General features: G+C 48.1%; 1 protein-coding gene across 4 annotated transcripts in view; it reads left to right on the top strand.

Moving 5' to 3' along the window:
- The first annotated feature begins 1,124 nt into the window (after positions 1–1,124).
- Positions 1,125–13,690, top strand: part of LOC144479992 (T-cell surface glycoprotein CD3 delta chain-like) — a 73,548-nt gene continuing 60,982 nt past the window's right edge. Inside the window, exons 1-6 of one of the 4 annotated variants that reach the window (XM_078199143.1) lie at positions 1,235–1,438; positions 6,393–6,413; positions 8,464–8,655; positions 9,273–9,404; positions 10,547–10,596; positions 12,595–12,931. In XM_078199143.1, the coding sequence (XP_078055269.1) occupies positions 1,387–1,438; positions 6,393–6,413; positions 8,464–8,655; positions 9,273–9,404; positions 10,547–10,596; positions 12,595–12,657 (510 nt within the window). In that variant the 5' untranslated portion in view covers positions 1,235–1,386 and the 3' untranslated portion in view covers positions 12,658–12,931. Of the gene's footprint in view, positions 1,439–6,392; positions 6,414–8,442; positions 8,656–9,272; positions 9,405–10,546; positions 10,597–12,594; positions 12,932–13,690 lie in introns of those variants that run through there. The other 3 variants (XM_078199144.1, XM_078199145.1, XM_078199146.1) reach the window with 3 other exon arrangements.

The raw sequence follows: 13,690 nt of genomic DNA on the forward strand, positions 1-13,690 counted from the left end.
GTTGCTGCTAGGGATTCAGATTGTGTCAGTTAATTCCTGTTAACATGAAATAAAAAGATTAAAAAGGTACAAACATTCATCAAAAGACAGGGATTCCAAGGAGAAGGAATTTACCCAAAGGGAGAAGGGATCTCCCTAAAGGTTGCTCTGAGTTTGTGTTGTAGTTCCAGCCCAGTCTCCAGCTGCCTAAGTCCCAGTCACAGAGTCACAGAAGTTTACAGCATGGAAACAGGCCCTTCGGCCCAACCTGTCCACGCTGCTCTTTTTTAAAAACCCCTAAGCTAAACCCAATTGCCCGCATTTGGCCCATATCCCTCTATACCCATCGTACCCATGTAACTGTCTAAATGCTTTTTAAAAGACAAAATTGTACCCGCCTCTACTACTACCTCTGGCAGCTTGTTCCAGACACTCACCACCCTCTGTGAGAAAAAATTGCCCCTCTGGACCCTTTTGTATCTCTCCCCTCTCACCTTAAAACCTATGCCCTCTAGTTTTAGACTCCCCTACCTTTGGGAAAAGATATTGGCTATCTAGCTGATCTATGCCCCTCATTATTTTATAGACCTCTATAAGGTCACCCCTCAGCCTCCTACGCTCCAGAGAAAAAAGACCCAGTCTATTCAGCCTCTCCCTATAACTCAATCCATCAAGTCCCGGTAGCATCCTAGTAAATCTTTTCTGCACTCTTTCTAGTTTAATAATATCCTTTCTATAATAGGGTGACCAGAATTGCACACAGTATTCCCAGTGTGGCCTTACCAATGTCTTGTACAACTTCAACAAGATGTCCCAACTCCTGTATTCAATGTTCTGACCAATGAAACCAAGCATGCCGAATGCCTTCTTCACCACTCTGTCCACCTGTGACTCCACTTTCAAGGAGCTATGAACATGTACCCCTCAATCTTTTTATTCTGTAACTCTCCCCAACGCCCTACCATTAACTGAGTAAGTCCTACCCTGGTTCAATCTACCAAAATGCATTACCTCGCATTTATCACGAACTGTCACCATTGTTGACAGTTTGAACTCAATGTTGGGAGATGTTATTTTATATTTCAGTTCCGTTTCTTGTGGATTAAAGGCAGCTTCTGGGTATTAAAAATAGTTTTGCCTTTTCAGAGACAGCGAGACTTGATTACCGAGCTTCTGAGCGACACACTGACGTTTGATGGAAAAACTAGAATGGTGAAAACCACCTCTTTCCTGTTTAGTATCTGGGGGAAATGATCAGAGGCAGTTTCTAAACCCAGTGGAAAACTTTATTCAGTCTGTTTTCATCAAATTCTACTCGCCTTCCCTTTTTGAAGATCGTTTCTTCATTTAAATAAATAACATTTTATTATTTGTTTTATATTTCCTCACAAAGGATCCAAAAAAAAGATGAAACTTTACCTCCTCATAACGGTGATAAGCATGACAATAATCTTCGGCGGTAAGTCAAGCATTTTATAGCAAACTTTTATATTTACAGAGAAAAAATGCCAAACATTTGTCAAACTGCAGCGTTTATTTTGTGTTGGTTTCAATAAATCAGCAAGAAGCTAAACTAAACTTTTCATTTTTAATTGTGGAAAGGTTAATTTTCCTGTATTCACCGCGCCGCTTGTTTGTTGCCCAATTTACAAAAATATTTCAAGATTAATTTTCCCCCTGAACCGCTGGAATTGAAGTTTGGAGCCGGGGGGAGTGGGGGGTAATTGTGGGGTTTATTTGTGGTCAGCAAGCAGCCGCTGGGGTATTAAAGACATTCCCAATCCTGGCAGATCCCCAATCCTGGCAGATCCCCAATCCTGGCAGATCCCCAATCCTCTCTCACATTCCCTGAAGATGAAGCATTTTTGGGGAAAGTTGTTTAGAAATTTCCCTGAACAGAAAGCAGAACTTTCCCAATCGCAGCATCAGGGAAAGGGAACAGATCCACCAGCTTCAAATCCTGAAGGTGTTCAATTCATCCGGATTCCTGTCTCTATTTTGAAACATTGGGAGATTATTTTGGGAATATTTGGCATTGATTGAAATGTTTATTTTAATATTAAAGCAGCGAAGTTTCCTGGGGAAGTTTCTGCTGAAAAGTTTCATCAGTTTCCAAACTTTTAACATGAACAACCTCTAACCCTCTCCGCGCGCACCCGCCCCGCGCCGTCCCGCCCCGCGCGCTCCGGACCCGCCCGCGTGCCCGCGGCCCCGCGCGCTCCTGAGGGCGGCCGCCCGGCGCGCGTGCGCACAAAGCACCCAATGTATCCAAAACTGAGTTTCAAGAACAAAGAACAATACAGCACAGGAAAAGGCCCTTCGGCCCCCCAAGCCCGCGCCGCTCCCTGGCCCAAACTAGACCATTCTTTTGTATCCCTCCGTTCCCACTCCGTTCATGTGGCTATCTAGATAAGTCTTAAACATTCCCAGTGTGTCCGCCTCCACCACCTTGCCCAGCAGCGCATTCCAGACCCCCACCACCCTCTGTGTAAAATATGTCCTTCTGATATCCGTGTTAAACCTCCCCCCCCTCACCTTGAACCTATGACCCTATGACCGGATACACGGCAACACTGGGTCCACGGCAACACTGGGTACACGGCAACACTGGGTACACGGCAACACTGGGTACACGGCGACACCGGGTACACGGCGACACCGGGTACACGGCGACACCGGGTACACGGCGACACCGGGTACACGGCGACACCGGGTACACGGCGACACCGGGTACACGGCAATACCGGGTACACGGCAACACCGGGTACACGGCGACACCGGGTACACGGCGACACCGGGTACACGGTGACACCGGGTATATTATAATACAGGAAAGGCTGAAATTTCATACTGGGAAAGCACAAGATCAGAAGGGTAAGGGCCCCTTTCAGGAGGGAATTCTGTTGGCAGCAGCTCCCTCAGGATGTTCACCACCAGCTCACCTCTGCTGTCAGATAATTCAGTTTGGATTAAACAGACAAACTGGACACTGTTATTGGGGAAATGATTTGGAGTTTGGGATGTTTTGATCTCTGAATATTTCCCTGTGTGGAATGCAGAATTAGATTTTTTCTAATGCAGAGTAAATGATTCACAAAGAATGTAACCAGGTTACTGGGGTGAATTTATGCAAAGGTATCACTAAATCCCGGTTGTAAACTCTTGTTTTCCACAGCATGGTGTTGTTGGACTCAGTCAGTGGAGGCAGTGTTTTGGGGTTTGAAACAGATGTTTCCAGTTGGGTGTTGAGCTCGCAAATTGCCATGGATTCTGGGAGCGCTGTGGACATTGTTACTGAAAGGCTGGCAGCAGCCAATGGGAGTGAGGGTGGGAACCAGCAGCATGGAGATTGGAGCAAAATAATTGAAAATGTTGATGTGCCGCCCTTCAGTGAATCCAGTGGCCCCCAGCACCATCTCCCGGGGACGGCTAACCCCCTGGATTACTTCAGCTTACTCTGGCCAAACACCGTGTATGACACCATTGCAGAAGAGACTAACCGCTATGCCGCACAATGCCAGGAGAGAGCGGGAAAAAGGGACCCCTGCTGGATTCTCACTGATTCCCGTGAAATCAAAGCCTTTCTGGCTATCAACATAATGATGGGGATTAAACAACTGCCTCGTATCTGTCTGTATTGGAGCCAGGATTCGGCCTTGCGCTGCCCATGGATTGCTTCCACCATTTCCAGAGATAGGTTCTGGAAACTGAATCAGTATCTGCATTTGCGAGATAACCAAGGAGCCCCAGGGAAATCAGACCCCAGTCATGACCCCATCTTTAAAGTCCGGACTCTGATGGAGGTTGTGCGCTGCCATTTTGGCCAATGCTACCGTCCGAAACGTGAGCTAAGTGTTGATGAAGGTATGGTAGCCTTCAAAGGGAGACTCTATTTCAAACAGTATGCCCCAGCTAAACCCACCAAGTGGGGTTTGAAAGTTTGGATGTTATGTGAAGCAGAGACTGGCTACTGCCTGAACTTTAGCATCTACACTGGACGGCGGAGAACTGGATCACACAACAGCCTTGGCTATGATGTGGTGATGGATCTCTGCCACCCTTATTTCCACCGGAATCACCACATATACTTTGATCGTTTTTTCACAAGTCCTGCCTTGATGGAACACCTTGAATTCTGTGGCACAAAATCCTGTTCAACAACACACCTTAACCGCAAAGGACTGCCTGCTGCGGCCAGGAAAATAACCTTAAAGAAACAAGGAGCTGTTCAGTTCTTTCAGAAAGGCTCTTTATTATTAACCATTTGGAAAGATAGAGACAAGTAGCCACACTCTCGACAAATCAAAATGCTAAAATGATTGCATGTTCTGGGACAGTTAAACCTCAATCTGTGATTGAATATAATAAGTACATGGGCGGTGTTGATCTTTCTGATCAGATGAGAAGCTATTACCCTGTGGGCCGTCCGTCTAAAAAGTGGTGGAGATGCGTTTTGTGGTATTTAATGAACATTACTATTGTGAATGCTTGGCTGATTTTCAAAAAGTCATCTCATGACCCTCCGCTCCCAAGTCGCTATGATCACCTGAACTTCAGAATATCTCTGGCCAAGATTCTCCGTGGAGATTATTCAGCAGGTGTGAGCAGGAAAGGGAGAATGTCTTTGTCATTGGAAAGCAGATATCCAGTGAGCTTCAGCAACCCCAGTGCGCACAATATAGTCAAAATAGACGGCAGGAAGAAAGTGTGTCGTGAGTGCTCGAAACACAAACGCAAGACTGAGTCTGGGAGATCGGTGGAAACATCCTTTAAATGTGAATTCTGTGAAATTCCATTGTGTAGAATCCGATGCTTCACAAATTACCATCAATCTTTGCCTTGACATCACACACACAGGCCGGAGAGCTGCCAACCCTCCAGGCGTGGCCTGGAGTTTCCAGAAATTTAGAATTATTCTCCTGGGTGTTGCTGGGAGGAAAATCAAAGCGAAATTCAGAATTTCCGCATTTCTCATTTTCCTTCGACCATTTTCAGCCGATCCTTCCATGAAATGCTGGAGATGGGAATGGCTTTTTGATTGGGTGATGGAGCTGTAGGAATATATCCACCCAGAGTTGGTAACTGCAGCAACCCTCCACTCATTTTCTCATCAGAGTCTGTCTGTCTGTCACTGTTTCCAAACTTTACGCTAATTTCTTGTAGAAGTATTATAATTTCCAGCAGATATCCTGTGCAATTCCTGAGAATTAGTCTTTGGGTCCTAGTTCTGGCTAATAGGGAGCTTTTATTTCAGTTTGCCTGTTCTTTGGAACTCTCAGTCAGTCAGGTCACCCGGGTGGTAACTGTTAATCCACGTGTCTATACATTGATAAATGCATATAAATCCCTGGCTTCTGTGCAGTGAGACATGGCTGTAATAATAGACGTGCATAGACTGTATTTGGTGTGATTTTCTTCAAGGAGATATAGGCAATACTTACAGCTGCTGTGTTATTTTGTTTGATGTCCTGTTTTGGAGGGGATTATAATATTATAATAAAGGCCGTGTTTGCTGGATTTTTAATTAGACGAGAGTGTAAATAATCTCCACTGAGTGTCTTTAAAGCGAAGGTTTGTGTCTGAAACCACTGTGTCCATTTGTTCAATAATTTACATCCCAGAAAATCTCAATGATATTTGACAATCTTTCAGAAGGAAATCTGTACATCTGGCCTTGCTGTTCATAAATAAACCTTTCAATGGTTTTGCTGCCACATCCAGACAATTGGAACATATTCACATTTGTAATGAACAGTCTAGAACATTCTGCCACCTCTCAATGTTTCCAGGGAAGTATGGAATGAACCTGTATCAAGTTGAAAGTGTGTCACAAGCACTATTTAATAAAAAGTCTTTGATGATGGAGGTGTGATTGGTTTATCATTTGCAGCTTCTACTCAGGCTGTCTAACACACTGGTGGTTTCATCCAACTCCAATGTCACTGCTTTGCAAATCATCGCCCCAACGTAATAGAAATTTAAAGTTTGTTAAAGCATTTTCGTCACAATCGTTAAAATTGAAATTGGCTCCAAATCTGTTTTCTTGGATTAGAAAATTCCAGGAAATGTGCAGCTCTGCATTGGCAGCCAGAACTTTGGCCACTTTTCAGAGTATCTTGTCGGCAGAGTCTGCTGCTGGGATATTGGGCTGTTCATAGACTCAATTTTATAATCGTTTAACTGGTTTTGCACTGAACAGACGGATGTTGGGCAGATAAGTCAAGATCTGTGGAGATGAACTCTTGGTTTCTAAAGGGATCCGATATTAACTGTGATCACTCATGATATTAGAATTCTACCCGTGTGAAGATTAATGTATCTGCCACCGGAATCAGATTTCATTTTTAAATTTAAGCTACAACTGAAATCTTTATTCTAATAGTAACTGATATCTTGCTTTCTTTTTAATCCAGGGCTTTCTCAAGGGATGCTCGGTAAGCAGTTTTTTGATATTTTTATCTTTTTGGTCAGAAATAACTTGAAGTCAGAAATGTGAAGATTTGGAATTAGTGTTTTATCAGAATCTTCAGCCTTGAATGTTTCTGATGTTGGTGCATTATCTGTATCGGGGAGGTGACTAACCTTCCTCACTCTTTCCTTCAGCATTGTGTACAGGTGCCAGGGGCTGAGATGGGCCCTGCGCGCTGCAAGGAGAGATTTCAGTTTAACATTCGCTCTTTGATATCACTGGCTAGGATGAGGTGTTGCAGTTTCTTCCAAGTGTTAAATATTCCCTTCAATGTCATAAGAACATAAGAACATAAGAAATAGGAGCAGGAGTAGGCCATCTAGCCCCTCGAGCCTGCCCCGCCATTCAATAAGATCATGGCTGATCTGATAGTGGGTTCAGTTCCACTTACCCGCCCGCTCCCCATAACCCTTAATTCCCTTATCGATCAGAAATCTATCTACCTGTGACTTCAACATATTTAACGAGGTAGCCTCCACTGCTTCAATGGGCAGAGAATTCCAGAGATTCACTACCCTCTGAGAGAAGAAGTTCCTCCTCAACTCTGTTCTAAACTGACTCCCCCTTATTTTGAGGCTGTGTCCTCTAGTTCTTGTTTCCTTTCTAAGTGGAAAGTATCTCTCTGCCTCTACCCTGTCGAGCCCCTTCATTATCTTATATGTCTCTATAAGATCTCCCCTCAGCCTTCTAAACTCCAATGAGTACAGGCCCAATCTACTCAATCTCTCCTCATAAGCTAACCCCCTCATCTCCAGTATCAACCTGGTGAACCTTCTCTGTACTCCCTCCAAGGCCAATACATCCTTCTGCAAATAAGAGGACCAATACTGCACACAGTACTCCAGTTGCGGCCTCACCAGTACCCTGTACAATTGCAGCAAGACCTCCCTGCTTTTATACTCCATCCGCTTCGCGATAAAGGCCAACATTCCATTTGCCTTCTTGATTACCTGCTGCACCTGCAAACTGAGTTTCTGCGATTCATGCACAAGGACCCCAAGGTCCCTCTGCACAGTAGCATGTTGTAATTTTTCGCCTTTTAAATAATAGTCCATTTTACTATTATTCCTTCCAAAGTGGATAACCTCACACTTGTCAACGTTATACTCCATCTGCCAGATCCTTGCCCACTCACTTAGCCTATCCAAATCTCTCTGCAGACTCTCTGTGTCCTCCACGCAATTCGCTTTCCCACTCATCTTTGTATCATCCGCAAACTTTGTTACCCTACACTCGGTCCCCTCCTCCAGATCGTCTATGTATATGGTAAATATGGTATATATGGCATCTTAATCCTCAACAACTCCCGGAACTCATTGAAAAGAAAAATGAAATGAAGGCACAGAGGATGCAACACAGTTTTCCCTGAAATGATTGGGGGGGTCTAATAACTTTCCGTATCTGTTCCACTCCCCACACACATTCACATCAGTGAGTGAAATAATTAAATAAAATACTGTGCAGCAAAATGACAGAATCTGAGTTTAAATAACCCTCGCTTCCTTTTGAACTGAGGTTTTGAAAATCTGGAATATTTTTATTATTTTCTGGAATGTGGGTGTCGCTGGTCAGGTCAGCATTCCTTCCCTCCTGGGAAGGTGGAACTGTCATGTTAAATCACTGCTGTCCAATCCAGTTAAGGAGTGGATCTCAGTAACAGACTGGGTAAAGGTGTCAGGTCCCAGTCTGAGAGGAATCCAGGAAGCAGTGAGATATTTATGACAATTCAGCAGCTTTTGTGGTGATTTCAGCTCCAAATCACTGGATTTCATGAATTCGATTCCCAACTTGACTTGAGGGTATTTGAACTCTCAGCTCCGGGAAAGCTTGTCTGAAGCTTTAACCAGTTGGAAATGTCAGTGAAATGGGATTGGTTCATTCCCCTCTCCTTTCGTTCTTAACCTTTTTTCCTGTTCAACATCTGACACAAACTTTGACCTGAGATTTAGTGACCCCAGCAACTGGCTGGCTGTAAGTGTCGGACAGTTCGTCAGTGTCTGTACTTTGTTTGCCAGTGATCAAGCAGGAGGCAACTGGAATCATTCTGGAATGCCCAAGGACTAAACTCTGGGAAAAGGATGGAGTGATGTATGAGAGGCTGACGGATAATGGGAATATCAAACTATCAAAGCTGTCAGACAGTGACACTGGAGAATACAGCTGCTCTGACAGTCATGAAAGATTCTCTGCTTTTGTGTTTATCAAACGTAAGTTATTTTCTGTTACTGTTTGAATGTGTTTCGTGTCGTTAGTCAGTGTGTGGCCTCCATGCTGCTGTAACAGCTTCTTATTGGGACAATATTCTGTTTGATTTGGGAGCTGGGCAGATGGTGAGGATAGTGGGGGATCTATCTGAATCTGGTGTTGTACACCGCCCCCCCCCCCCATCCAGCCCCCACCCAGCCCTCACCCCCACCCATCCCCGCACCCATCCCCGCACCCATCCCCGGACCCATCCCCGCACCCATCCCCGCACCCACCCCCCCACCCCTACGCCCCCACCCCTACGCCCCCACCCCACCACTCAGCCCCCACCAGCCCCCACCCCCATCCAAACCCCCACCCACCCCCCACGCACCCCTGCCCACCCCCACCCCTCCATCCACCCCATCTCACCCTCTCCCACCCCCCACCCCTCCACCCCTCCACCCACACCCCCACCCCCTCTCACCCCCCACTCCCTCCCACCCCCCACCCCCATCCTCCCCATCCCACCACCCCCCCCGACCCAGCCCCCCCCCCCCCCCAGACAAAAATGAAATAATTGATAAAGTTAAAAAGAGAAATAAATATGACAGGTGTTTTAGCCTCTTCTTGATTTCAGTTTGTAGGAATTGTGTGGAGTTGGATCCCGGCACTATCTCTGGGATTGTGGTTGGAGATATCATTGCCACCGTCTTCATTGCTTTGGCCATTTATTGTGTGACCTCTTCAAACAGGGACAAAGCCTCTCAAGGTGCGATACTGCTTTCATTTTTCTAATTACCCCTTATCCTCTCCTGATCGCCCTCCCCCCCATGGAGTACCACTCTGGCACAGCGCCCATGACAGAGGCAGCTTTGATTCCATTCTATTATGGTTCACTGCACAGTGACTAGAAACATAACATCTCTTCTCAAAGCCAGACTCACTGAGAGAAATCACAGCATCTACTCCATCCCTGGCTGGGATCACCAGGCAGGGAAACGGGACCTTGAAGTTCTCAGACTGAACTCAATGCTGCTGCCTTTCCAACTGCGACACTGGAGATTAGTTCCGGAATTCTGCTCCATTGTGTGAGGGCGGGCTCCCTGACATCACCCTGAACAGCCTGGCTCTCACTCGATGCTCCTGCTCCCTGTTCTGCCCTCCCCACCCTCACCACAGGAATTAGTTTTTAATTTCTCTGTCTCTATGCTATGAAACCTTTCAGCATTTTAAACATTTCAATTAGACCTCCTCAATCTCCAAACATAAGGAATGGAAGTTTAGCCTCTACGCCACACCCTGTAAATCCCAGGTAGATCCTGGTGTCACATCCACTCCCCAAAGGCAGAAAATCCTTCCTGAGCTATTCCCGGAATGAACACGGTTCCTCCAGATAAACAGTAATGTTAACTGTTTACACTGTGCTCTACTTTGACAAAAAGGCCACGGTGACATTGGATTACATTTGCCTTTTAAGTTGCCATGACTATGGGCGGCACGGTGTCACAATGGTTAACACTGCAGCCTCACAGCACCAGGGACCCTGGTTCGATTCCAGCCTCGGGTCACTGTCTGTGTGGAGTTTGTACATTCTCCCCGTGTCTGCGTGGGTTTCCTCCGGGTGCTCCGGTTTCCTCCCACAGTCCAAAGATGTGCGGGTTAGGTGGATTGGCCGTGCTAAATTGCCCCTTAGTGTCAAGGGGACTAGCTAGGGTAAATACATGGAGTTCTGGGGTAGGGCCTGGGTGGGATTGTGGTTGGTGCAGACTCGATGGGCCGAATGGCCTCCTTCTGCACTGTAGGATTCTATGATTCTGTGAGTAAGCATTGCAGACAGATTCTGTGATCTTTGATGATTGGTGGAGTTAATGCTTTTTCTCAGATTATTGATCTCCTTTATTTTTCTTCTAGTTTCTGAGAAGCAGATCCTTGTGGCCCAGGAGCAGAACGATGTGTATCAGGTAAGGACACTTGTCAGTAAGTGCTTGTTGTGTAAATCAAAGTTTTGGACAAAGTTGTTAATGTTCAGCACACACAGAGAGAACAAAGAACAATACAGCACAGGAACAGGCCCTTCGGCCCTCCAAGCCCGTGCCACCCATGTGCCCAACTAGACCATTCGTTTGTATCCCTCTATTCCCAGTCTGTTCATGTGGCTATCTAGATAAGTCTTAAACCATCCCAGCGTGTCCGCCTCAATCACCTTGCCCGGCAGCGCATTCCAGGCCCCCACCACCCTCTGTGTAAAATACGTCCCCCTGACATCTGTGTTGAACCTTGCCCCCCTCACCTTGAACCCGTGACCCCTTGTGTTCGTCACCTCTGACCTGGGAAAAAGCTTCCCACTGTTCACCCTATCTATGCCCTTCATAATTTTATACACCTCTATTAGGTTGCCCCTCATCCTCCGTCTTTCCAGGGAGAACAACCCCAGTTTACCCAATCTCTCCTCATAGCTAAGACCCTCCATACCAGGCAACATCCTGGTAAACCTTTTCTGTACTCGCTCCAAAGCCTCCACGTCCTTCTGGTAGTGTGGCGACTAGAACTGGACGCAGTACTCCAAATGTGGCCTAACCAGCGTTCTATACAGCTGCAACATCATATGCCAACTTTTATATTCTATGCCCCGTCCAATAAAGGCAAGCATGCCATATGCCTTCTTCACCACCCTCTCCACCTGTGCTGCCACCTTTAAGGATCTGTGGACTTGTACACCCAGGTCCCTCTGTGTGTCTATACTCCTGATGGTTCTGCCATTTATTGTATAGCTCCCCCTTACATTAGATCTGCCGAAATGCATCACTTCGCATTTATCTGGATTAAATTCCATCTGCCATTTCCCCGCCCAATGTTCCAGCCTATCTATATCCTGCTGTATTCTCTGACAATGTTCATCACTATCCGCAATTCCAGCAATCTTTGTGTCATCCGCAAACTTACTGATCACACCAGCTACATCTTCCTCCAAATCATTTATATATATCACAAACAGCAGAGGTCCCAGTACAGAGCCCTGCGGAACACCACTAGTCACAGACCTCCAACCAGAAAAAGACCCCTCCACTGCTACCCTCTGTCTTCTATGGCTAAGCCAGTTCTCCACCCATCTAGCTAGCTCACCTTTTATCCCGTGAGATTTAACCTTTTGCACCATGAGGGACCTTGTCAAACGCTTTACTAAAATCCATATAGACGACATCCACGGTCCTTCCCTCGTCAATCCTTTTTGTCACCTCCTCAAAAAACTCAACCAAATTGTCATTGCCCTTCAGCCCATCGAGTCTGCTCTGACAATAACGACCACTAAAGGCGCACTAATCCTATTTTCCCGCACGTTCCCATATCCTTGAATATTGGGATATTTCCAGTCAGTGAGTTGAATGGGAATGGAGCCGAGTGAGCGAAATCCCAAGGAAACGTTCCGCCTGGCTCCTGTGATTGGTGAGACACAGAGGTAGCTGGATTGGGGGGGGGGGACCCGCGCCCTGGGGACCCGCGCCCTAGGGAGCCGCGCCCTGGGGACCCGCGCCCTAGGGACCCGCGCCCTGGGGACCCGCGCCCTAGGGACCCGCGCCCTGGGGACCCGAACCCTGGGGACCCGCGCCCTGGGGACCCGCGCCCTGGGGACCCGAACCCTGGGGACCCGAACCCTGGGGACCTGAACACTGGGGACCCGCGCCCTGGGGACCCGCGCCCTAGGGACCCGCGCCCTGGGGACCCGCGCCCTGGGGACCCGCGCCCTGGGGACCCGCGCCCTGGGGACCCGCGCCCTGGGGACCCGAACACTGGGGACCAGAACCCTGGGGTCCCGCACCCTGCGGACCTGCAGCCTGGGTCAATGGGAAGGAAGATGCTTTTAAACTTGTAGTTCTAACTAATGTGAGTCTGACTGTGGATTGGAGGAAGTGAATTATCTTCGAATTGTGAATTGTAAAACTGTTGTTTTGTGTTTCCAGCATCTTGGCAATCGACGGGGAAGCTGTGAATACAGCCAGCTCTCTCCCCGCCTGAAGGTATAAAACTCACAGGGCAGGGAGCAAGGCTGCAGGAACCATGAGGCAGTCTTGGAGATCTCTTCAGTCACTCTGTCTGTCAATGTGCTTGTTTCCTTTGGCTGTTGTTGAGGTCAGTTTAAATAACCCAGTCTCCTCACTGACAGCCTGATCTTACAAGGTGCGGGTTCACCCCTCAGCCAGTTCATGGTTAACTCGGAAAGTTGATGACTATTTTGTGGATTCTTTAGATGAATATCATTCAGCAATTCTCAGCTGTGCAGTCAGAGAAATAATCAAATGGGAGAGACGCAGGGGGGTGGCGGGGGACCTCTGGGGAGACAGAATGGGGAGGGGAAGGTTCTAGAAAGGGTGGGCTCTGGGGGATGAGGGGGCTCTGGGTGAGGGGGAGGGGGAGGGGGGGTCTGGCTGAGGGGGGAGGTGGCTCTGGGGGGGAGGGGGCTCTGGGGGGAGGGGGGCTTTGGGTGAGGGGGTCTCTGGGAGGATGGGGGCTCTGGGGGGGTGGGGGCTCTGGATGAGGGGGTGTCCAGCTGAGGGGGGAGGGGGTGTCTGGGTAAGGGGGGGGTCTGGCTGAGGAGGAAGGAGGGCTCTGAGGGAGGGGGGTTTCTGGGTGATGGGGGAGGGGGGCTCTGGGTGGGGGAGGGGGGGCTCTGGGTGAGGGAGGGCTTTGGGTGGGGGAGGCTCTGGGGAGGTGGGGGCTCTGGGTGAGGGGGATCGGAGGGGTCTGGTGGGGAGGGGGTGTCTGGGTGAGGGGGAGGGGGGTGGTCTCCAGGGGAGTGGGGGTCCGGGTGGGGTGGGGGGGGGGGGAGGTGGAGATGGTCTCTGGGTAGGTGAGGGGTCTGTGTGGGTGGGGTCTGTGTGGGTGAGGGTGGGGGAAGGTGGGTTCTGGGACACTGGGGAATAATCCAACTCAATATAATAACTCAGAAGCTGGTTTGAGATTCCGACAGAGACATTTCTCATCTTGTAAAAGTAAGAAGCCTCACAACACCAGGTTAAAATGCAACAGGAGCTTTCGGAGTCACTCACCTGATGAGGG

The sequence above is a fragment of the Mustelus asterias genome, chromosome 27, assembly GCF_964213995.1.
Source record: "Mustelus asterias chromosome 27, sMusAst1.hap1.1, whole genome shotgun sequence".
Classification (NCBI taxonomy): domain Eukaryota; kingdom Metazoa; phylum Chordata; class Chondrichthyes; order Carcharhiniformes; family Triakidae; genus Mustelus; species Mustelus asterias.